General features: G+C 41.1%; 1 protein-coding gene across 1 annotated transcript in view; it reads right to left on the bottom strand.

Annotated features, from left to right (window-relative positions):
* NOX4 (NADPH oxidase 4) overlaps window positions 1–27063 on the bottom strand; it is a gene marked incomplete at its 5' end in the record, with an annotated part of 107653 nt that overhangs the window by 13073 nt on the left and 67517 nt on the right. The window contains one exon of the mRNA XM_082337839.1: window positions 24579–24660. Within this exon, the coding sequence (XP_082193965.1) occupies window positions 24579–24660 (82 nt within the window). The remainder of the gene's footprint in view (window positions 1–24578; window positions 24661–27063) is intronic.

Below are 27063 nucleotides of genomic sequence, written 5' to 3' on the forward strand. Positions count from 1 at the left end.
GCTCGGTGACTGGGGATTTGCTCACAGCTAGGCTGACTGACAGCAACCTTTCGCCTGAGTCCACACAGAAGTTCCAACATATATATTATTACACACACACCCATACTGGTACTATTATGCAACTAAGCTAGGCATACTATTTGTCTAATAAAAGGGCATAAGCTTCTCCTTTATACCATCAGCCAGAGAATTAAAGGCAGAGGAGACATCTCTTTTCCCAGACAAAAGTCTTTCAACCCTCATCCGATTCTTTCCTTTTGAGGGCTGGATCTTAGCCATAACTTAAGATCTCAGTCTGATCTCATTTCTTGTAGTTTTGTGGTCTGACCCTTGGCATCTTACCAGTCAAGACAACATCTTGTCTGGGTGTCTTTGGCCAATATGGCCTTTTCTAGGAAATTTCTTCCAGACCTTTGCTATTGCTGACATCTTGATGCCTCATATGTTAGGCTCCTTCTTCTACGGTATCTTGTCTAAACGCAGATAAGTACCTACTTTCTGATGGCAAACAGGCTGATCCTTAACTATGCCCTGTCTTATAAATTCCTTTCTTGGCTCTTGGTGTCCTACCTGGAGAGAAAGGGAGAAGACACTGGGCCAGCCACAGCTGTCATCAGAAAGCATTGGACGTGCTGGCAGTAGACATTTTTAAATAACCAAAATTCCTCACTGATATTCATAACTAATCAATCTGCAACCCAAATATGCTTATTCTTATTTCTGTCTTTGTATTCTGAAGTCACTACAGTATTCTACAAATGTTCTCTTGGAGAATCTCAGAGCTTTTCAACGTCAGGTATGTTAGTACCAGCATGATGAGAATACTAGACAAACAAATTCACTCCTTACTTAGGACAGATAAATTCTTTTGCATAGTGGGGCCAAGAAAAACTTAAATGGATGTGCATACAATATAAAAAGAACTTTAAGTATCTTCTCATTAAATGTTTCCTGTTACATAACACTTTATACCCCATTTGCTTAACAAGGGTTTATTTTCCACTAATGAAATGATACCACTGCTGGTGCAGAGTGCAGCAGGAGTTGCTTTAACAGATCTTCTAAATGTTGCGCTATCATTTGACTGAGGAGGTAAAGGAGCATCTCTTATTTAAATAAGCAACAGGGGAAATGTAGAGAAGCAGGTCATTACTCTGAAATGAATCTGGTCCAGGGGACATGTTGAGAGAAGTCCACAAATGTTATGGTTTCTCGATGTGTATCTCAACAGAGATCTAATTTTGGGATATCAGTGTAGGGCAAAAAGAAAAAAAAATACTGGATAATGAAGCCCAGCAACTGAAGTCCACTGTCATTCCTGGCATACCTCTTATACATATGTTACCCTAATCAGACCCTGCCTAGCTGGTGAAATCTGGAGAATCACTCCTAAAGGTATGAAGGGCATAAGCACAGGCCTGAGGGAAATTCCTTGCATTTTGCACAAGCAGCACTAACTTTCATTTGGATATACAGACTTAATGCCAATATTTTTGGGGAAAAACACAAGCAAACAAAACAAAAGCAAACTAGCAAAGGAGATTTTTCCAGAAATTACCACAGTGGATGTGACAGTAGTCATGTACTGTGGGTGTGCCACTTAGCAGAACGGCACTTAAGCCTAGACTATCTGAAGTATGTATGTATGTCTGATCTCAGAAGGAACTAAGCAATTCCTGGGAAGTCTGACTACCACTGAATACCACTGACATGATCAGGAGTTGAAACATGCAAAACTAGATCTGGTCACTGCAAACCAGTCAATCACGGTGCATAATTCCATGCCAGAAATTCAAGAAACAACCTTCAATTAAATATGTATTTTGGTCAGATTTCTCCAATTTGTGGCCCATTAGCCTCATCTGGCCTGCAAAATATTTCTATCTACCCACTGTGTCTTCCTCTGAGGGAGTAAGGAGCAGTTGTTTGGACAGCAAATGCAGTCAGAGGAGCCAAGAGCCTCCTGCTGTGCCTGCATGTGGCCCAGCACAGAACAGCCAGAAGTCACCGCTTCCAAGTGCAAGAAAGAGAAATGGGGAAAAAGCTGCAGAAGTATCACTGCTGCGTTAACCCACTCCACAAGACTGCCCAAAAAGACTGATTCCAAGGATAACATGATCTCCCTGGACGATTTTGTTGGATGTCATAAACATGCACTACTTAATCCCATTTTACTATGGGGATAATTTATAACTAGAAGAAATGTGACTCTGATGCCCTGATGGAGGTGGTCAGTTAGGAATTGATCCTTCTTTTATTCAAGTCAGTGGAAGAAAAAGACCCCTCCTGATGCCATCTAAAAGAGCGCAGTGATGAACAGAGCAGCGATTCAGTCATGGACTTTTGCAGAGATTATGCAACTTTCGCTTCCTCTCGCCATGTTCCTCCTTTCATTTCATAGTAATGAAAAGTTTTGCATAAAAGCAGTTCATTATTGCAAATGAAATCTCACAGCATTCAATAAAAAGACAGAGAAGCCAAGGGGGGTAAGATGACTTTTTGTTTCTTGAGTTGTGCCCCAGATATATCACACTACCATGCTATGCTCTCCTATCCTCCCAGCTTTAATTTAATTAACATGAAGGAAGGGAATGGAATTTTACTAGAAGCTTAGAAATACCCCCTTCAGGCAAACTTATTCAAATAACGAGTTGTTCTTTTCACATGTATTCATTTCCAATCTTAGGAATGCTCTCAGTTATTCTGGCACAATTTCTTAGCTCACAAACAGAAAAAAAGCTCCTCAAAGCAGAATATATCACAAAAAATAGCAGTGCACATTGTTAAAAAGCATCTTACAGATAGCTGGTGAACATATTTTCTATTTAAGGCACACTTACATTCTACAGTACAGCAGTACAGAAATATCCCAGCAAGCACCAAGACAGCTTGTTCCAGTGCTGGGCAATGCAACTGCACTAACATGGGGCTGTTCCTAACCCAAGGGACCTTGTCTCAGGGACACAGGCGGCTGTACTGCTTTTGAGACCCAAGTTATTATCTTCCATAAAAAACTGCATAGTGAGGTATGGAGACATCTGCCCACTTCTCTGTTGGACTTGGACCTCAGTGCCATGCTTTACTGCAGGGTGTAGGTGCCCTTAGAAAAGTTTAATGCTTATCTTGTACTTCATTACTCAACTGTAAATGCTGATATTGTATCGTAGCTTTTTTCCCAGGCTTTTTGGGAGCTACTGTGAGACATTATCAGGAATATTAGTGGAATAACAGATGGATAGGGGAGTTAATTCAAGAGCTTGTAGGAAATTTTAATTAAAGAAGCATCAGCATTTGCAAGCTGAACAAAAATGCTGCATAGAGCACAGAAAGTAAAGTCCTAGTGTGACTGAAGTTTGTGGCAAAACTCTTACCAATGTCAACAGAGTAAGGACTTCACCCAGCAGTATGTGATTTTACATCCTTGGAGCAGTATTCAGTTTGTCGCTAAGACCCAGGTGTAGGTATCTTTGTGTGAGCATGCTGAGTAAGTCCCCGATATAGTCAAAAGAGATGCAGTCAATACAGTTAATGGAGCCTAGAGAGAGATTCAGGATGTGATGAATTGCTCTCTATGTCTACAGACTGTACTGACTCAAATTAACAGGACCTTAGAGATTCCTGTCCCTCTGGAACAGCTGAAGGCCAAGCAGAAGTGAAATGGCATTAGACACCTAGCCTGAGGCATCCGAATCCAGACCTATATCTCCACTAAGAAAACTGGAGCTCAGATACCTAGCTCACATACAGACACCTACATTTAGATGTCTTCAGCTGGAGCTGAATCCCTCCCCTGATATCCTATGAAAAGCCCATGTCATTGACTTCAATAGGTTTTGGGTGAAGTTCTCCAAAATGAAAATAAAATCAAGTCAGCAACCCTCCTCCCACACTCATTCTTTCCTCTAACTTGCCCTACTAAAGCCACAGCTCAGTACTGCCATGATGGATACAGCCTGAGAACTCCAAGGAACCGACTGTCTGATGGCTGCAAGCATCTCTTTACGCTCTTCTGCTGCTGTAACTTTTATGCACCAGAGAGATGCCATCGCCTCCCTCTGATAACCCACAATACCAGCCTCCACCCCCACGTGATAAATATTCAAACGAGTGCCTTCATGTTCCTCCCACACTGCCCTTCATGCCTGCGAGGAAATATCTGTAAACATCTGCAGAGCTATTTCATTATCTCCCTTCAAATTCCTTCTGAAGACTCCTCTTTCCTCTAATATCTAAAAAACCAATAAACCAGAAGTTGACAGTAGTTAGGCTGCCGATGTGCTTGCCATAGCTCAGTCGTATTCTGGCCCAGTACTGTCTCACTGTTTCCCTGAATTTTGCTGTCTGATTGTATCCATCTGTTGTCTCCTGTTCTAGTTTAAGTTGGTTTGGTCAGGACAGTCTCTCTGCTGCGTGATGGCATGTATCAGGATGGCTTCCTGATGCATGACTGGTTCTTCAGGGCACTAGGATAATACATATAAATGAAGAATTACTGGAAACCATCCAAATCTGAAACTTATAGCAGAGGCAATCTCTTATATGGTAGGCTTGCAGAAAGCAAAACTGACTACAGAAGTGTTCCAGACCACTTTGGAGTCCAAGGCTCAATTCAGTTTTCAGTTAAAACCTAGCTACAACAAATTACATGATTTTATTTTTCAAAGAAGCTGCACTTACTACTATCAAAGATTTTCAAATATTTTCTGCAGCAAAAATCAAGACAGCCACTTCATCTTTTGAAGTCAACATATGAAACTTCATGTCATTATTTAAACCTCAATTAATAAGTGTACACTCTGACACTATTTTTCCAGAGGGCTTGTGATTATTGACAGCATTTCAGTACCACCAGCCTTTTACAGATGAAGAACCACCACTGAACAAAGCACGTCATCCTCGGTTTGTATGGATTTCCAAAACTACAATGGCTTTCAAGGTTTAAAAGTGTAACAAAATGTGACATCTGGCATGTGAGATCAGAGATTCCCCTGTGTTCTCCTGACATTGTGAAGGATGATGTTTTCATTAAAGAAAACAGCAGCCCCTTAGACGAGCAAGCTTGCAAAACCCAGTGGGTCCAATTAACTTTATAAACTATTTTGCACAAGATTGCAAAGTGTTATGATTCTAATTCAGATTTCATTAGGCATCCTCTCCCTTTTTTAATAGCTTGAGTTTAATTTCTGATTGATTATTCATACTTTTTCCTTTCAACTTCAAACGTATTCTTACAATATGTACTAGAGCTTATAGAAGTTTCCTTCTCTCTTCTACAGAAGTTGCGTCCTTTATCAGGCGGTTAAACATCCAATTATAACAACGTAGATGGCTCAAAACCCTACAGAATCAATTAGCATCAGATTTTCTTCTCATAGAAGCATGCCAAATTATCATTATTTTTAAAATTCTAGAAAAGCCATTGGGTTTAGTACATCTCAGTTCCATTTATTTCTCCCTGGCTGGGCAAAACAAAATGAAATCACTTGTTCTTCAGCTTATTACACTCTCAAGGGCCCAGAGATGACTGAAGAAGAATTTCCATTTCTACAACATCCTTAGCAAGAGAAAATATGTTGGAGACGTGATGACAAGGGCAAGAAAGTGGAAAACCAAAGCAGGCACCTGCATTTTCATGGATTAGGCTCCTTCTGTAAACCCTGAACTGAGATTCATGGTTTTGTATGAGACACAGTGCAGGTTCAAGGAGAAGAAGATCCCACTGGAGTAGGCTGGAACACTACAGTAGGAAAAGTTGTACAACTACCTATGGGGAGCTGGACTTGTAACAGAGGAGTGAGAAGGATGGCGGAGGAGGAGAAAAGAACCTCATAACTCTGAATAAAAATTTCAAAAAAGCATGGAGGTAGCAGTTCCACTGAAGGCAACAGAAAACAGACTTGCACAACTGATGGACACCCTTGTAAGCATGGCTCTTTCTTGTTCAGGACTCCCAAAGCAATCTGAAGGTAGGCTCTCAGACCAAGTTCATTTTCCTCGGAATTGAATAAAACTGTCTAAATATTGCCTAAAGCATTTATGGAAAGCCCGTATTTCTTATTACTCATTGCCGACTATCACAGGAGAGAAGCAATAGTTTAGACCATTCACTTCATTAAAAAGGTCTGTAAAACCACTATGAGAACTACAATCAGGTATAATTATGTATTCAGATAATTTTGTTCTCTGAAAGTACATGTACTTTCTGTACCAAATTCTTGGGTCAATATTCTTAATTAATGTTGCATTAATTCTTCTCCATGGCAGCCTTTTTACTGACATTTTTATAAAATGTTTCCAAAATGTATTCCTTTGATTAAAGATCACACATGATTTAGTTTTATTATAACAAGAAATCCAATTTTCCACTTATTTCCTTACCAATTACAGTCTCTATTTTGTGAAGTGCCTTGCCTCTCTGTAAACTTGTCTCCTACCAATTTTGCCTCAGCTAATAAAGTAAAAGAAGAATATATTTAATGACCGCACCACCTATTGTAACTCGCCTTTTGAAAATTTAGTTTGTTACATCATAAAGAGATATGATGCTGCAGATCAGTAACCACAAATAGGTTGAGCATGTTGGCCATGTTTCTTCACAACTCATTCACTGGCACAGTACTTATCTGTCCATCTCACTGCAAACAGTATTTCTGCTTTAGAGTAACCCACTTCCATATTTGACCTTCTGTCTCTTTCAGTATTTACGGGAAGCTTTTTCTTGCCTATACTCTTCCCTTTGGTGGTCATCTCAGAGTTGCCATCTAGCAGACAGCATGGGTCCTTCTCACAGGCAGTGCTGTTATTAGCGCTGAGCCCTCTTCCTCACTTGGTAAATTATACTCACTAAGACAGGATATCCCACATCCCCATGGCAGTGGAAATACCTGCAGCATCAGTACCTCAGGGCACTATGGGATACCTGAAGCAACTGAAGCAGACTGAAGCATACTGATGCAACTGGATTGCAGATTTCAGATGCTGATTCGAGTCTTTCACACCTCTAATTATTACATATTAAGCAGCACTGGAGGTCTAATGCAGTTCCCTCAGCCAGGGTTTGGATATTGTCATGTTAAGTAAAAAGTCTACATGGGAGTTTAGGATTCAGGAAAGCCTGACAGTTAGTACACATATGAGATGTAGTAGTCACCCAACCCTGGCAGTATACTTGACGGGCATATTATACCAAAGGTCAAAATACTTTTTTTGATAGAGTAGACTGGGGGAAGAAGAAAACCACTCTAACTAGACATCCCACTGCCAGTAGGCTTTCCCAGTCAAGCTCCAATACACCTTAGGGCTGGGGAAAGAAAAGTTGGCACCTGCTGACAAATCCCAAGGATGACAAGTGCAGAAATTAAAAACCTAGCTAGGTATCCACAGAAACAAAAGGAGAGGAGAGAAGAAGCTGACTAGAGTGCTGGAAGAGGTAGCTGGCAGCAGATCAATCTGAAGACAAGGCCAAGCATATCACGTTCTGCTCCAAAATCAGCCCTTTCAGGCTCTTTGGACTAGACTAAGTAGAGATGAAGAATTCAAAATGAAGAGAATAAGAATTAAAAAACAAAGGAGGACAAATTGCACAACAAATTCTGCAGTTGGAATGAAGTAGTCAATCCTGCAGTAAAATGAGATCCTCAATATATAGTAATCCTAAGCACAAATATGCTATCTAAAATGTTATAAACCCCCAAGAAAAATTTGCAATGTTTCATTGCTGACTCTCTTCTGTCTTAAGGTGTACATTTGGCTAAAGGAAGTGACTTAGTCCAGTCACAAGCCCATCTTTTCTCTGGAAAAATCTCTTTGTAAGGAAATGTCTCTCACAGCTACACTGCCACTAAGGAAAGACGCTCTCCATGAGCCTCACATCCTATACAGGCCAGTGAATGTGCCTATAGGAGTAGGTTCCCTTCAGGGCAGCTTCATGAAGTAAATAATTACTGGTTTGGGGGTTTGTAAAATATCTTTGCTTGAACTTAGCTGCCAGGAAACCTAGAAAGAAATTCTCTAAAAATTGCTCAGACAGTTGAGGAGCGATGTCTGCAAGATAATGAGAAGGCAACTTCAAATGGCTTCCAGATGTTCAGTGATGGTCAGACAAGCTCATTTCCTTAGTGTCCTGGTTTCGACAGGGGCAAGTGGCTGTGTGGTACTTAGTTGCTCACTGGGGTTAAACCATGATACATAGGCAGACAGCCTCTTATCTGCAAAGGGATATAGAAAACTGGCAAGGCCAAAATAGAAGGAAAGACACCTGCTGAACGCTAGAGCAAGCCATACATAGTTGCAGTAAAATGGCAGATTAAGGATAAGATCATCCAACTTGGAGAAGGAATTTCTGAAGTCAACATAAGCCTGTAAGTGAATCTGCATATAGATTCACAGGCAGAAGCTTATCAAGCTACTAGAGAATATACTGCATTACATCATAAATGAGCTCAATCCAGCCCTGACCATCTTGACCTCTTCATGGTTTTCCTCTGAATATGCTCCAACTTCTTATTTCAAGTTCTATTTTTTAGAGTGAATGGCCCATTATTGTCTGCACTGTTCCAATTTCAGTCCTGCCAAGGCTTTATATAATGGCATCATTATTCATAGGTGGTAGTGTCATTATTACTACCTTTCTAGACATACAAAGATGCCTCTGTACAGCCCTCTGGCCTCTTGGGTTATTCAAAATAAAGAATTTTTCATCCCTTGAATTTTTAAATTCCTTCAAGCTCTTACCTTTCTATGTCCTGTAAGAGTATCCATGATAACAGAGTCTTATTTTTAGCATTTCTGTAAATTTTAAGAAGCTGAGAGAGAACAGGTGACCCTGAACAAGACAGATGAGAAAGTGACTTGGTAAGAGATGGAGAGAGAGGGGACTAGTGTTTAAATACTTCAAATATATAATTCCTCTCATAACCCTTCTCACTCTTACTTTTCATAGAAATCCTGAGGGTTACAACCCACTGGGTGCGAAACACTACTGTAGGGCAAGGTGACTGTAGGCACTGAAGAGAACAGAGGCTGGACATCGCAGCAGAATACATCTGGCACAGAGTCAGGGTCTGAGCCAAAGGGGCTTTTCCTGTAGGTCCAACACCAGTTCCTATTGACCAGGCCCCCTGAAGTTGCTCTGTCTACGTACAGAGAAATCACACTGTGTGTGACTGGTCCTGTCATTCTAGAGAGACACAGCAAATCTTGACTCGTGACTCTTCTTGCATCAAATCAGTGTCCTGCTGCTCCACACTGGTCAAGCTGACCCCCGTCATGTTCACTGTCATTGTGAAATGCAGATCACAGGACTGTGCCTCAGGTCTGACCTCAAACGCCAGTTTTGATCGGTCAGAGAGGAAGCGAAGCCTGGCCTTTTAATCTCATCTCCCTCATGCTGATCCGCTGTCACTTCCAGAATGTCATTTACATCCTCAGCTATGCTTTTCCTTTTGGTGAAACCAGGTAGCAACACTTTCTCAGACCTCCCCTCCACAAGATTGGGAATGCTTAATTAAATAGGTTTAATAGTCTGATACAGGCAGACAAAAGGCTGTTATAAGTGCTAAGTATGATCCTAACATTTCCCCTACCCCATGTCACTGTGTCTTCTTTGATGATGATAATTTCTCTCATGGTGAACTGTCTGACATTTCTGCCTATTCCAACTCATCTTCCTTTTCTTCCACCCACCTCCTGAAATTTGCCAGATCATTCAGAAATTTCAATCCATCTGCTCTGAAATATACTATCCTCCCTGGCCCAGTATCACCGGAGGATTTAATTAACTTGGTGTTTACATCTCCCTCCTTGTCATTCATTACTTGATGTATTGAAAAGAACAAGTTCCAAGATGAATTACTGCTCATTTGATACCTCACTCCTTTTAAAACTGTCTGCTTAAGAACTATTTGCTCCTTGCCACCTGTCAGCACTGACTTTTCATTTTTTCTTTTTAATACACTGTGCTGTATTCTTATTTAGACAATACTTTGTTAAACTGTCTATGGAAAAAACCAATCTGATTCCAGGACAAATCAAATGGCAGGAATGCCACTGAATTCCACGATACCGGGATTTAGTTCTACAGGACTGAAAAGTATATTGTCAAGCAGATATCCACTATACAAGTAGATATATATATCAAGTCTACCTTTCGCTATTTATCCTGCTATGGTACCTATATTTGCAAGTAAATACATCAGGACATGGGCAGTACACAATGGATGAAATACCAGTTCTTTAGGTTTTGCGTATCTACAAAACCTCATTTTTTGAAGAGCTCATTCTGTATCCACCAGCTGTGATCAGCGGTTTAGGTGTTCCACATACCATTTACTTTCTTTCTGCTTAAGGGTTCCCTTAACAATTGTAATTTAAACAAACTGTAAAGTAAATATTGGACTGACAGGTGAATACTTTCTGGTTGTTCCTTTCTGAGATTCTGAAACTGCATTTATGTTTTTCCTACTGGTTGCATTCATCAACCATTTGCTAAACCACCAACACATGTTTCTAATGTTATCACTGCTACATCTACTGTAAAGGTGCCCAAAGGTCCCTAATCAAAATGTACTTTCCCCCTTGAGTAGGAACTTTAGAAAGAGCACAAAGAGGAAGGATAAATGCAGCAGCTCCGGTGCTGTGCTGGGATCCAACCCGCTCTCTGCCATACCTTCCTTAGGAGAACTTGGGCAAGTCAGTGTGACACCGCTGACACCATCTACCTGTTACGCCGGAACAGTTATATTGCTCAGAGAAGAGCATTGCAACAGTGACTTCATTAAAAGGCTGTGAGGCCCATAGATACATCTATAATGGTGGTCATAAACCCCATCAATATATAGATCACAGTCCTTAATGGGGAAATAAAAGGAAGGACAACATTACACAAAGGAGTGTCTTTAGAGATTCATTGTTTTACGGTTTCATCTGTCTAACCGATGGCTTTTATCTCCAAACCTGACTGATGATACACAGTTTAAAAAAGGGTAAGCGATAGCTTCCTATCTCATTGCAGAAGTCTTGCCAAGACAAACAAGTGAAAGAAAGAGTAAAGATGACCCTGGATAAAGGCACCAGCCCTGTTATTTCCTTGTGAATTCTATTTCATCAGTTTGGTTAACCTTACATGACAGTGTTCAAATATTTGAGTGCACAGGGGTTTTTTACCACCAGTGACCCAATGATAATAAAACCATACATGATTTAGCAGCACTTTTGATATATTTTTTTCCTGTGAACAAGTTTTATGGTGCAATGTCACTTGACCTTTCATCCTTCAAGGGACCTTAAAGTGAAGAGAAAAACAAATCCCCAGACTCAGCAAAATCAAGACATCCTTTTTTTTTTTCTTCTTTAATAGATGCTAAATATTTCAGTCATGAGCCTTCCCTTTGGACACCATAAGAAAGATGGAACAGGGGAATGAGCCAAATTTAATTGGCTCTTAATTGCCAAAAATTTCCACATGGTGCAGATGCTATTCACTGGTGCCAGAATCTGAGTGCAGGGCCAAATAAGTAACAAGAAAGTTAATTCAGTGAGGAAGGTTCATCTGACCATGTATAGCTGGCATAGCCAATGCAGAGATAAATCGATTTCTTAAGCTCCAGTGATGCTCTTTAGAGTTGCTTGCAGCCAACCTGCTCTATTTTGCTATCAAATTATTTGAGAGAGCCAGCCCAAATTTTGATAACCTCTGTTTGCACCAATCCCTTCCAGTGGATTTAACTGTAGTACAAATCTGCACCAAGAAAAATAAAAGTTAACCATCAACCACTAGACAGCTAGTTACTGCCATCTAATAATGTGTGTGCAAAATGCATATAGACACACACAAAAAATGTGTTCAAACAGTGAAGGACTGTTGCAGATGGGGAAGGGAAAGCTAAAGTTCCCCATCTCTGAAGCACTGCTTGTGCTGACTCTGAGAGAAGGAAGCAGGGGCTGCGCCCCAGGGGACAGCCCTTCTGCTGCACTTAAGAGATTGGAATTAGATGCTCAAGTGCGTGCTAATGGCACCATGGGTGAAAGAAGTCTTGGAGATGCCAAACTCACAGCCTGTTTTCTCCTGGGGACACAGTGATGCACAAATAAATTAGCAAGACATTCCTTAAACCCTCCTCCCCAACACAAGACAGAAGGAGCTCAAGTTGTCTGTCAATACCAGCATCGCTTGCCTGTCACAGAAGAGCAGTGCCCAGAGGCTCTCATTACAATCAGAGCCCTATGCAGCCGAACAGGCTCATTTTATTTTGCTTTGTTGATCCCATAAGGTAAACCTGTTCTTTTGAATTAAGGTATTTTTCTCCATGCAATGTGTGGACCGTGCACAAAACAGAAAGCTACATCTGTCTTTTCCTCCTCCCTGCTCTCTTTCCCCGCCTCCTCCCATCCTCCCCATCAGACCACAATATTCAGCATCACTGCTCCCTTTCAAGCCATTCAGAAACCAAACTTACATTAGAGTTTTTTCTTTTTCTTCAGTTCACCAGCAAGTTTGACATATGTGAGCTGAAGCAAAATTTCATGCCATCTCCTTGAAACAAAACAGGGTCGACAGAGAAGCTGGCATGTAGTGATTGTCTTTCACAGAAAGTTTGCTCTTTCTGGAGGGAAAGCAGCACAACATTTCACTTGGACATAACTGAAATATGTAACCAATGGCTTTTACACTCTTCAGATCAGTGGGGATCCTTCAGGACAACAACCCCTGCCCTTCTCACTCAGAAATGCTGGCACAGCAACTGAATTGCCTAGTATATCACCCTAACTAATGGATCTTGGTACTTTCTAGTCTTTCTTGTAGCTTATACCAAAAATTTATGGAAAGCCTGATTTCAGTTCACAACTCTGCCAGATTTTATCTTATACCAGCTTGAACAAAGTACCCGTTTCCTAGATTTGAGCCAAGTGAGTGGGATCTCTCCAACACACTTCAAACTCTTAGTGATGCAGTGATCAGCTGAAATCCTAGAACTGCTTTCCTTGAAAACTGCAGTGGCAGGAGATACTCTTGGTATATTCTTAAGATCACAGAGTTTCATCTTCACAGTGCACAAAAGCCCAGTACATCAGGTGTATGACACCTTCACAAGATAACACTACACCTACATGATTTGCTTCATCTAAGTTGAAAATATAGCTGGGGATGAAGCACAAGAAAATAAATGGCCCAGTTTTGCCACTATTTCTTTGGCCTTGCTCTGATATTAATACCATGTGATGGAGAAAGTGTCACCGACCACTTCCATTGCTCTATTTTCCCTCATAACATAAAAAGTATGGCACAAAAACCCCCTACAAATAGCTTTCAAAGTCTTTTGAGATTTTTGAGGGGATGCAAATACTTTTATTTTGGAGAAAACATTAGAAATAAATGGTTGCATTTCAAATATTGTTTAGGAAGCTTCAGCATTGAAAAAAAGGACAATTTAATCTATTTTAAGAGCTTCAGAACTGGTTTAGCAGAGAGAAATCAATATAATAAGAAATTCAATCTTTTATGGTGATTTGCCTAAAGAGGAATTAATAGTACCTTTCCAATATTAGAAATCTCCAACAGTAATGTATCTAAAAATCTATTTTATGCTGTAAAGACATGGTATATACAGTGAAGGAAAATACAAAGCTATAACTAAGCTATCCTTAGGTAACATCATGTAGCACCATGCAGAGGAGACCCCAGTCCTCAGAAGTGCTCAGGCATTTGGCTTTCGTTACACACTCTTGAGTACTTTTGGAAACCAGAGAGGACGCACGTAAGTTGTCACTTACGCTGACAACTGTGTAAGTTGTAGTACAGGTTACTGTTTCCATACTGGTCAAGTGGATTTGGGGTAGGACTGACCCTGCCCCCATGTGTTTTTTTGGAGTATGCAGCAATTTTGCCTTATACAAGCTCCCAGAGGAATGAGGAAAGTTCCTTGCACAGTTTGGTTCTAAATCAGTTTCAACCATACACAAACTTAATTTAAACCTCATATTACAAAGATACCTTGACAGCAATGGATAATTAAGTCATAAAGCAAAGTGTTACATGAAAGCTATTAGGCTCTAAAGCAAATGATTTTACTATCGTTTCTTTCTGGTCGGTGCCTGTAACACAGCTTATGCCATTGCTTTGGGCAGGGGGAGAAAAAATGTCACTACATTTGTGATACCAAGGTAAAGCATTGCTAGTCACCTCACTTGACACATGTAATGCCTCACTTTAGGTGCAGATGCTTAGACTGGTAATTTTCTGACAAATCTGTAACACGCAAAATTCTTCTATTAAAAAACAACAACCAGGAACTCTGAATATCACCTAATTTATCTCTGCCGTCCAACAACTCAATACATATCTTCTATTCAAACAGCTTTTGTGTTAGGACTTATCTACTTTAGTCTCCAATTCTGCTCATGAACAGCCTCAGCTAGCTGATTAGGCAACACTCAGAAAGGATTTGGCAGCTAATATCATGGGCCATTGCTGTTCCGCAGCTGCTAACAATGTTTTCCAGCTGCTAGCTGTCTGGCTGTTCAAAAGCACTTGCGATTCTTACAAACCACTTGACGTGGCTGTACAAGAACTTTCCCTGGGGCTAGGCTTGGGCCACTGGGTACAATCTCCCAGCAGCCAACTCCCATCCCCATGACTGAGGATAATCAACAGCTGGAATAACGTATTATAGGATGAGATGGATTTTCTACCACTGCCAGTTTTTAAGACTTGATAGTTACTTCTGAGCTACGTTCCAGCCTAGATGCTGAGACATCTTCCTCCATGAAATGCAGGTGACATACGTGTTTACTCGGGGATGCTCAATTCAGGGTGGTCCAGTGGGCATCCCACAGCCCAGATCTCCTATCCATTTCTCAGAAGAGACAGGGGACGACTGTTAGATCAACATGGGCCTCTTGCTGCCCCTGATTATCACCAAGAGCTTAAAGCTCAACTTGTCGCATGAAAAAGAAACGTGAAGTGTCTCCCTCACATGTACTAAAGAGCCTGGCACTCAGAATTGAACCACTCCACCAGTGCCACCCACCAAAAGGTTACTGAAACTGAAATCTAGGCTTATGTCCTGAGAGAACAAGCCATCCTTGCCCATTTTATGCAAAACTAGAACATCATAACTGTCTCCTTTGGCCTGAAGTTTCGTGCTCCCCTCTGCTCTTACACAGGGCATGCACTTGCTCTGCCCCAGGGGCAGCAGCAGTGTATGCTGTTTTCTGAGGTATTAAACTGCACGAAAAGGGACTTGTGGTACAGCTCAGATGTTTATCTAACAGTTTTCCTGCTTCTTCAAACCTTGTTTGGGGAAGGGCCAGAACAGCAATGAGAGTTGCTAGATTTCTGCCCTCCTTAGAGACCAGGTTTTGCTTATGTCTTATATGAAATACAAAGGAAGACATGGTAGGCAACTCCTTTTTCTCTCCCAGTTTCTTTCACATGTTTAGGGGCATAACATTGTCCATTTTCCCCTTTATTATAGCTGGAATCTTTCTTTTCTCCCCTTTTCACCAAGACTCATTAACAAAACACCACCAGGAGATGCTGCCTCCTTTAACAGGTTCTATGAAAGAAAACAGCCCCCGGGGTCCCACACTGAAAGCATGGGTCCAAATATTAAATTGCTAATGTGCAGGTAGGCGTATAGGAGTGAATGAATTACGCTGTTCCCTTTTATCCATAGTCAAGGAGGAAGTCACTACTGTCAACAACCACAACTCTTCAGCACTTGTTTTTCTTTAAGAGCCTGGTGCTTGGATTTCTGTAACTATGGTAATTGTGGAACTATTTTTTAAACTAATATAAGCTATTATTTTTAAAACTGTTAAAACTGGATATAAGGCCAGAAGGGATCATTGTAACTCTCTCTTGCATAATGAATCAAAGAACTTCACTAATAATTTCTGCATCAAACTACTATAACTTCTGTTTGAGCTGTTTAAAAAAACATCCTTCCAGACATCTGGTGGCAGATAATTCCTCACAGTCTCGCCCTGCTGCTCAGTAGCAGGCAGGTATGTATCAATTGATTCAACAGCCTTTATCAAGAACTGTGCCCATGCTCCCAAATAGCAGAATGAAAACCAGCTGTAATGTTTTGTCTTATACCATTCACTTTGAACAAAGCAATGATTTCATCTCCCAAATATTTTGAAAGGTTTACGTATCTTTTCTTTTCAGTCAGCCCTTTCTCCTTCTCAATTGGGAGTATTGCAATGTTTTGCATAAAACAGTTTGTGACTGCTAATGAGCCCCAAGTATGCTATGATAAACAGAGCTAAGTTAAACTTGCATTCTAGATTGCTTGATACTTGAAAGAGAATACATATGCACACGGAGCTTCGATTTTGCATGTATGTTGCTGCACAAATCTCTCAGATGATAAAGGTTCTCCCCCACATTTCTCTACATCTGAAAGATTTGTACTTGTTTCTTCAAAGTTTCTTAGATTTCAGGTCTGAGTCCTGTTGAAGTTAGCAGCAAAATTCCCCTCGACTTGAAGGGGACTGGTTCACTCTGTGTCGTCAGTGCTTGAACTCGAGGCCTTTAGAAACAGAACAAAAGTGTCTTTATTTTGTACTAGAAGTTACTGGGGCATTGTACTGATACTCTAAATAAATATAGCCTCTGTCTCGAGGAATTTATGACCCACATTTGAGTTTAATGTGCAGTCCTAAATATTTCAAGATATTGACTTGCCCTTGTTTGATATTATGTGGATGTGTCCCCATGAGTCTTTGTAGGATCTGAGCCCAAACATGTAGTGCACAGTATGAATTACTGTCCTCTTTCTTCCCGTTTTCATCATGGTTTCAACAAAATCTAGATCCAATACTTGCACTTTTAGTGACATGATTACTCCTATAACATGATTGTTTTTTTATAAATAGCTACCAGCCTTTACCCCATTGCCACTGTTGTTCTTACCATTTGGTAAAAATCCCAAATGACAAGAAAATGCCCTTTTCTTATAGTGGAAGTTTTATTGCCATGGAGCTCAACCCTGCACTGGTCTGCAAACTCTACAGGATAACCTGATACCACTGCAAGTCATATTAAATAAAAAAAAAAGGATGAAAAATAAGAGACAAAATCCCAAACCACTAAAAAAAACTTATAAACATCCTTCTCTATAAACAGCTTGACTTTCTTTTAAATGTCATTACAGATTCCTTAAGCAGGTATTTCTTTTTTTATCAAGTAATCAAAATTCTCTGAGACTCAGGTTTTCCGAGGGCTCAGTGTTGCTGGTGAGATAGTTAGCTTCTAAGCCTGCATTTTGAAATAAATCTTGGAGCACTTCAAAACCAGTAATTTTCATGCTTAATGTACAATGCTACACAAAGCATTTAAAGTGCTTGTGTGGGCACTTCTGAAAGGCTCCTTCACTTGGCACTTTCCCATCTGATTTCAGCAATATGGGCAGGCCACATGTTTTTTGCAGTGGGAAACAGGATAGATGATGCTATTTTAGATGAGCGAGCCAATTGCACGCAACTGAAAGGACTGAGGAAGACCTGATTTCTATTTCTGGCCTCGTCCCCAGGAGAGCTGTTCCTGGGTGACACTGGTAACTCACATCAGAGTCCCATGCCTCAGTTTCTCCTCCATAACAAGAGAACATCTTTTGTAAAGCACTTCACAGAAAGCCTTTTATAGAAAATCACTCTGTAAAAGTTCTCCACCTCTTTTTAAAATTAAAAATCTCTTTGCCTTACAATGAAGACTGAGTGACGAACGCATAGGTCGTGATTTTTCACCTTGTTGAACCCCAAGGAAGACGTTGCCTTTGTTTCTAATGCTAACTGAATTGTGTTTCTAGGCCACGATCCTGATGGCTGCTCTTCTGCGTACTTAAATCTGGGATTCAGGGGAATCTCAGTGGATGCACTGTCTGAGCATCGCCACTTCCAGAAGCCACAACCAGTCAGACACAAATTATTTTTCTCTAAGAGGAAAAACATTCTCAAGACAGTTACAAATAAGATACAAGTTTTATTCCTGGGGTATTATTTATGAAATATTATCAGTTTCTTGGCTTGGTTCTCGAGTGTAGTAAATTGGCATGGATCCATTACAGATCCATTATCATTAAAATGAGTGGCAATTGGGAACCAGATGGCACAATGGTTTAGGGCACTAACTTTCTGCCGCCTATTTGTCTAGACTACTCCATGATGAGAATTGAATAACACCATTTGGCTTTGTTTGAGCTGAGACTTTCAGCAGCTTTTCAAAGATGACCTTCAAAAACAGATATTTGAAGATACATATATATACAAAAATCAGGATCCTGTATTTTCTGTCTTTTTGTGACATGAAAATGACCAATATTTTTGTGCATACACAAGAAGTCTACCTTAATTTACTAAGAATATATGCCAAAGAAATGTTTGTAAGTTTATGACAGATGGAAAGTAAATGTATTTGGAATACTCTGTTATTTCATTACACCTGCTAGGTTCTAAGTTCACTTTTTTCTCCAAAGTTCAACACTTCATCACTCCATTTAAATAATAAGATATTGCTCAATTTACATTGTCTCTCTATTTGACTACAAAGAAGTGCTGTTATTTCTTCATGTGCACATCATAGAAACAGTTACCAAAATACTTTCTTAATTCCTGCCCATGTTTAAAAAAAATAAAACAAAACAAAACCCCAACTTTGGAAAGGTTTTAAAAAGAGAAAATGAATTATTAGAAACTTTTTAAGTAAGCCTTACCCTGCAAGAAAGGTTTTTTTATTTAATTTGTTCAAGAAAAGGATAAGTTTTAAAATTACCTCCAACCTCTTGTATGGAGGTATCATTTCAGATGGTACAGGATTTCTGGTTTAGCAGAAAATGGTACAGTGAGATGGCAGAGACTGGAAACTGAAGTTAAAGAAATTAATGTTATACATATGTGAAGTAATTAACAATTGAAACGAGCTGATCTAAAGGCTTGTGAATTTTCCAGTTTTTAACATCTCAATTTAAAGACTGGATGTCTTTCTAAATTCATGCTCCGATTGAACCAGAAGCTTGCTGCAGGGATTATCGGGTAATGCTCTATGGCTTATGTTAAGAAGAGACTCAAATTAGCTGGAACATAACAGCTCCTTCTGTTCTTAAAATCTGTGAATCATCCAAGAACTTTTCCACCAAGCCCACAGAAGATAAGAATGAAGACTGAAAATATTTCTGAAAGAGGAAAGAAAAGAAGCAAATAATCCCACTAAAAAACTCACATATGTATTTGAGGATTTCAGCAATATCTTGAAAACATAAAGTACGGCTGATCTCTCAAGGCACTTGTACACAGAGAAATTTGCTAAAAAGCTGTAACGCCAGTAGCATTTCTGGCACATCCCTCCCAAGCGCTGTTTTGTGCAGTGTCAGCTTCTCTCCTGCCTTTTTCACCCACCAACCTCATTCCTCACTCTCACACTTCTTATATCACTTCCCTTATCGTTCTGTTCTTTTGGGTTTTTTTCCTTTTGACATTATCAGGCCCAGCTACAAGAGACACTTCTCTCTGGTGTTGCAAGGCAATCATGCATCCTTCCCTTGCGCACACAGCATGGGGGGTCAGGAGCGGAGTGGAGTCAGCAGAAAAAGACCAAAAGACCCTGGTGGGACAGAGCGATCTGGGGCCCCGCTGTTAGCACCAACCGCCCTGTCACATGCTGACCCCTACAGCCCAATTAATGACCATAACAGTGTCTTCTTCAGGAGCAATCCTCTGTAGCCTGTGTCAGCACTTCAGCAGTTCTTGCATTTTATGACTAAATCCATGTGATAAAACAGTAGGAATCTCATGAGCGAAGCAGGCAACCAAGGAAAGCCTGAGCTTGAAACCAGCATGAGGAAAACTGCAGAAATGTGCTAAGAGTGAAACTCTGAAAAGGTTTTTAAGAGATCTAAGAGACCTAATGCTCAAAGTGATGAGTCGGGATAAGACTCATTGCAACAAGTTTAGTTTGCAGACAGGTCTGATCGTGTTGGCGTAACTCACCTCGGTGACCAGCACGCTTATGGAGTGAGGGAGAGAAGGAACAAGCTGCAAGTATGTCTGTGATGTGGTTCGCGTGCGGAGGCTCTTCCCGGGTGGGCACCCTCGGAGGCTGCTATGCACCCCAGCCCATTCGCCTGTCCACAGCTGCAGGTTTATTCTTAGTTTCAGGAATGCGAATCCTCACAGACATGGAGATGGCTTCATGTCAGCTACGAGACAGGTTTTCTCCTCAAAACATTTCTCTCTGTGGATGAGTGGGTTTCCTGCTGAGGTGGATGAGGGGGTCTAGAGATGTCTGATTTCTGAACCATGAATTTCATCCTCTGACAGTCACTTGACGTATCAAAAAGACTTGCCTGGATTAGACTGGTCTTGCTAGTTAAGTAACCTGTAACTACGTGCAGTGCAATATGTTTCATTAAGAAACTCTACTGTAGGCATTTATGGGAGAACATAATTCCATATTCCATAATTTTTCCAAGACACAGTTACATTGTCATGTGAGCGAAGCGCTAGGTAAGGCCAAGCTCCTTCTGCTCTGCAATCTTGTAAAGAAAAGTGAGAGGATGCATACTGCAGGTTGGGCTGACTGGATGGATGCCGTACCGATGTCCTGGCATAGTACTGCATCTCAGACCACAGGCCACGATAAGAACTGGTGCTTACGATGCCATCCTACTTGTGGACACACAGTAATAAGTCAAGGAAGTCAAGGTGGTATGCCATGCTGCTTTACAAGCCTTAATCTTTGTAAGATCAGGCCTCTTTCTAATCTCCTCCACGTGCTAGAGCAGGTATTTGCTCCTTGGCTAAGCCAAGACCAGCAGAATAAGCTCAGACAAACACAAGGACCATAAAAAGAACCTGCATTTCTCCCCTCATGAACCAGGAGTGCAAAGCATGGCTTTTTGACATGTTTACCCCAGCAAGTTCAGAACAATGTGCATGCATAGTCTAGAAAATTTCTTCCAGCCATTCCAGTACACAGACATATTCTCTGAGAACAAACACGTACCCAAAATTATCCTGCTGTTCTCTGGGAAAGAGTTCAGGTCTTAATATAATAGATGTACAAAAACATAATTCAAGCCAGAACATCAAGGTTTCTATTTCTGTCAAAAACTGATGGATTATAGTTTGCTCATTTAGCCTTTAATATTTATTACTCTGAATATCATGAGAGATACTGAACATCTTCCTATCCAATCTCCTTCCTTTGGACACACATCTCTTAAATATGTGCAAACTTTTGTCCTTTCTACCTACTAAGCTCTGCTTAGTCAAGCTATTCAGCTAAGTCATTACTAAAATTTCTCTATTTTTAACCTTCCATATACTTAGGATTTCCTTAAGCATTACAAGCTCCAGCTTGTGCCCCATGATAATGTCTCATTAAAATGACCTTACTGCTCAGATCCTTATGTAGTACAACCAGCCATTGCTCAGCTGAAGTCAATGAAGGGACACTGATTTATGAGATCTGTCTGTTCATTATCTTCATTTCTGTTAACTGATCTTTCAATGAAAACGAGCACAGAGAAGGGAATAAGACATGTAAGAAACTGTCATGGGAATAAGACAAAATATATTATGAAGATGAACAGGTTTTCTACCTTGCTGAACACAAGTATTTCACTTGAAATTTCACTTGAAAGACAACCCCTAGGGAAATCAGGACATGTCAATAGTCTTCAACCAGTTTCTAAACGAACTATAATAAATTACAAGTTTCTGTAACAAGCAAGCAAATTTGCACCGATTAATGATGCTATAAACAGAAATCTATCAGTTTTAAGAACATAGGCAAACTTCTCTTTCAGTTAGGTGCCAAAGTTTGGCTGATTTTGTATATTAGAGGAATCAATCAATCTTGCCAAGTAATGTGGCTGAAAACAGGTATCATTTTGTGATGCAAGGCCACTCGAACTTCAAGCAGCAATACAGCTCCACACTACAAGCTATTTGTTGTATGATCTTCCAAGAGCTGAAGCATCCATTGAACAGAAGACAACTGGCACTCATTCACCCATGAATCTGACAATGTGTAATACTGCTAGTAGACTGTACTTGCCAAGAATGCTAGCAATAAATTGAATGTAAGGAAATGGAAAGTCAGACACCTTCAGAATGATTTATATAGAAGTAAGTCTGTTCTTTGAGGAAGGGCAATAAACTAGTTTCTCAGACCAGTATGACAGCGTCCATACAATCAGTGAAAACATCTAAGCCAAATAAAGCATTCTATGCCATGGAAAAATAACTGTCCCAGTGCACCAAGGGGTGAAGAGAAAAGTAGTAATTCATGGAAGTCCTACTGAAACAAGTAGACTGGTCCATCCACATAAGGTGCCTCCCATAGTTTCATATATTTTACCTCCACAGTATTCCAGTAAAACACTGACAATGGATATGGAAACAATAAATTCAGGCGGATAAAATTCTGTCTCCTTTGAAGTCAATTAAAAATTTCACCACTTTCAGAATCAGGATTTCACCCCTGAGTGCTTTTACTTTCAAGTATTCACAGTGAGGATGTGACTGGTTTTCAGCACTCAGCCCCTCTATTTGTTCCCTGCTCTTAAAAAAATTGGTATTATCAGATTTTAAGAGCTGTATTTAACACTTAGCTCCACTGGCTTCTTATGCATTTCAGGAACCTGCTAAGAATAATAATTAAAATAAATAACTTTGCTTATTTCCATCATCATTACTGGATTGGCTCCAGACATTCTTTTTTCCTTCTCATCCCCCTGTCCATCCTGCACTAGCCTTCTTTCATTGCTCACCCTAGTCATGGTTAATGCGAGGACTACTTCTTCCTTCCCCTTCGCTTCCTCTTTTCTATACTTAGCTGAAAGTGACTTGTTTATTTTAACCAATTGTATTGGGTTTGCGTGGCAAGGTTTTGGAAGTGGGGGGCTACAGGGGTGACTTCTGTGAGAACCTGCTAGAAGCTTCCCCTTTGTCTGACAGAGCCAATGCCAGCCGGCTCCAAGATGGACCCACTGCTGGCCAAGGCTGAGCCCATCAGTGATGGTGGTAGTGATTCTGGGATAACATATTCAAGAAGCGGAAACAAAAAAACTGCTGCGGAACAGCAGCCAGAGAGATAAGTGAGACTATGTGAGAGGAACAACTCTGCAGACACCAAGGTCAGTGAAGAAGGAGGGGGAGGAGGTGCTCCAGGCGCCGGAGCAGAGATTCCCTGTGGTGAAGACCATGGTGAGGCAGGCTGTCCCCCTGCAGCCCATGGAGGTCCACGGTGGAGCAAATATCCACCTGCAGCCCATGGAGGACCCCACGTCAGAGCAGGTGGATGCCCAAAGGAGGCTGTGACCCCATGGGAAGCCCACACTGGAGCAGGCTCCTGGCAGGACCTGTGGCCCCGTGGAGAGAGGAGCCCAGGCTGGAGCGGGTTTGCTGGCAGGACTTGTGACCCCATGGGGGACCCACACTGGAGCAGTCTGTTCCTGAAGGACTGCACCCCATGGAAGGGACCCACGCTGGAGCAGTTTGTGAAGAACTGCAGCCCTTGGGAATGACTCACGATGGAGAAGTTCGTGGAGGACTGTCTCCCGTGGGAGGGACCCCACGCTGGAGCAGGGGAAGAGTGTGAGGAGTCCTCCCCCGGAGGAGGAAGGAGCAGCAGAGACAGCGTGTGATGAACTGACCCCAACCCCCATTCCCTGTCCCCTTGGTGCTGCTGGCAGGGAAGGAGGTAAAGAAATCAGGAGTAAAGTTGAGCCTGGGAAGAAGGGAGGGTTGGGGGGAGGGTTTTTTAAGATTTAGTTTTTATTTTCTCATTACCTTAATCTGATTTTGATTGGTAATAAATTAAACTCCTTTCCCCAAGCTGAGCCTGTTTTGCCCGTGACGGCAATTGGTGAATGATCTCTCCCTGTCCTTATCTCTACCCACGAGCCTTTCATTGTATTTTCTCCCCCTGTCCAGCTGAGGAGAAGGAGTGATAGAGCAGCTTTGGTGGGCACCTGGCGTCCAGTCAGGGTCAACCCACCACACCAATATAATAACAAGAAGCATTTATTGTTTACTTCAGGTATGTCACTTGGAAGAAGATGAGGTTTTGTCCAGGATACTCAATACATGCAAGACCTCCTAAACACACACCACCACTCTTTCGGTTTGCCTGTATGTATACTCCTAAAAAGGGCAGAAAAAAATATTCTCCAGTGCTTGCAGACTTCCAGAGGGGAGCCTGTTAAAATCCAAGGGAATCTGTCACCATAAATGATGGAATCCCACAAAAGAGTGGGGATTAGCCTGACAAAACATCTGCCTATGTCAACACAGTGTCAAGTGAAACAAAGCTCCACCAGACACTGATCCAGGCAACTTAACGTCTGCACTCTGCCACCACCTCCCTGCTGACAGCTGGGCACGCTTGCAAAGCACGTCTGCTTCTCCCTGATACTGCTGAAAAACTGCAAAGCTCAGTGCAAGTGTGGCTCCCTGACAGCTCTGCCTTAGGACTTCACACCAAAAGCATGTACAGTGCTATAAATGCTTCGCTCTCCCTCACTGCAAATAGATAAAGATGTTATTTCTCCCAAGAAGACAATCTTACTTACTTGGGATAGCGCCTCTGCTGAAAGATGGGCAGAATCTCTGTATCTTGATTTGAATGTAGAAGCAGTAAATCCCGAAATCTTTCTGTCAGGACAAAGAAAAAAAAGAAGAAAAGAAAAAAAAAAACAAACCCAGACTGTGACTCTGCATTATAAGTTCAGGCCACAAGTAAGCAAGCAGTAATATCAGTGAATTCTATTCTCCAGCAATATTTACCAGAGGACAAAGCTAGGTGTACAGGGAATAAAATCTATATATTCATACAAAACTGCTGCTAAGACTAGAAATCCCTGTTTCTTGTAAAAACTTTTAATAATATTTTTAAAATGTCATTTTTTTCATCCAATATTGAATTCTAGTAGTGCTTACAAGTTTCTGAGGTCTGCACATAGGTCTTCTGGGTATCAGTCATACACAGACAGCCATAAACAGTCCCTGCCTTGAAGAGCTTAGTCTAAACAGAAAGGAGGAGCCACTAAGAATTCACCAGCCACTCAAGGATCACCGTAGTCTAAACAAACACAGATTAATTAATTATCTAAATTAAATTGCAGTATGAGTCCTTGGGTAACTGATTCATTGGTATTTTCAAGGATGGCTGGAAGACTGGATTGCTTTTTATTCACTATTATATATTCAAAAAACTGCATTACAGGATCATCTGTGGTAGGTAAGGTTTTTGTAACTTAGCTTCACCACCCACCAAGTGAAGGGGTGGCTGTGGTTTGCCTTTCCCTGGAGGTGGCTAGAGGCAATACATAAGCGGGATCTGTAGGAGCTTCTATCAGCATCAATTTCTCAGTTCCTGGAAGATGGGAACCTCCTAAAAATGGACTTGATACCCAGATTCAGGGACAGAAGGGAATTTCCCACCCAGGTCAAATCCCCTTAGCACACCCCGCAGCTCTCCGCAGCATGCAACATGCTGTTTCCTTCTTTCCTTCCATCACCTGCAACTTTTATTTAACCAGTCCTCCAGTGGCACAGAAACCCAGGACACTGGTGATGTCCTTCCCACCTTCACATCTCCTACTCTTCCTGCAATACCTTATAATTGTGGCTTGAAGTCTTCAACTACAGGTTTTATCCTTCATTTGCTAAACCACAGTTTGTAGCCTGTGTTGTGTGTAGTAGCTGTACTGCGGGTTTCTCTAAACTAGCTCTCTCTTCCATGTTAGTTTTTCATTCTGGGAACTGAACCTGAGGATAAGTGTAGTCCTTCCTCCCCTTACATCCCTATGTATCTCAAAATATCCTCTAACACTGGGTTTACAGATAAGGAAATCAAGGGACAGAAAATCAGTGGAGAAAAAATCTGAATCTCCCAGCTCCGAAAAGGAACCATAGCAGCCTTCTTAGTTCTTACGGGTTAGTATGCGATGGCTTTCTTAACATTCAGTTTCATGTACTGTTATGTCATCCTAACTAAACTCCATTAATTTGGATACAATTCTGCTATGTAGCCTCTAAAATGGAAAAATAACCCAAATCCATACTTCATAAAGTTATAATACTTTGAAAAAAGCATAATAAATTCAGAAGAAAAACTCTCTTGTTAAGGGCTCAGTTTTAAAGGTCAGTTGTCTCAGATGGTCTGATCTAGTCTTTCATCAGCTGGCTAAGATGCATGGTAAACATCTCAGAGAAGATACCAGGATCTGCCAGTGAAGAAACAAGGGCTGACACTTAGTATCTTCGCTCCTTTATATCTACACCTCTTCAGATCAATTTTGAAAGAAATAAGCACTTGCACTTCCAAAATTCTTACCGCATCTTCAAAATGTAACTTAGCTTTCCCTGTACCTAACTAGGGCAGAGACTGGATGCGGCCAACAACAATAAATGCAATGCTGTAAAGATGGAAATGAAACTCAGTGAGTATCTTTCAGGGAACTGCCTGCTCATTGTCTTGACAAAAAGCTTGCCATTACTTCCTGACCTCTTCTTGAATTTTTAGGAAGACGCAGAGATTTGCTTTTTTCTCAGTCCTCCAGTACATGGCAATATGCTGTACGTGGGCATGTCCTCTCATCCTTAAAGATGGTACGCTATCATCTTCAAAAGCCACTGGACAAGAACTGAAAGGCTTCAGGAAGCTTTCACTGGTGCAAAATATCCAACTGTGTATGTGGCAGAGTGAGCACATTAACTTCCACCCCTGCCTCAGGAATGTCCCAACACAACTGAAGCTACTGGTCCATTTCTAGGAACCCTTTATAAAAAGGCTTCGTATGAACAACAGCCTTTGTGTGTGACTGGTGGAGGGATAAGAGGAAGTTTTCAATGGCAAACACTGAATGGCAAGACTTCCTTCCAGGACTTGAGGGTTTTGACCTCCAGAACATGGTGCCAGTCACCCGGATTAAGGATGTGTCTCTGGGGTGGTCTGATTTATTTATTTTTTAGGGCCTCTAACCAGGTGCAACATCAATGCAAAGCATGGGGAGACGTTCTTCTTCAGTTCAATACTGTACAGCATCACATCAC

The sequence above is a fragment of the Platalea leucorodia genome (assembly GCF_965183815.1).
Source record: "Platalea leucorodia genome assembly, chromosome: 2".
Classification (NCBI taxonomy): Eukaryota; Metazoa; Chordata; class Aves; order Pelecaniformes; family Threskiornithidae; genus Platalea; species Platalea leucorodia.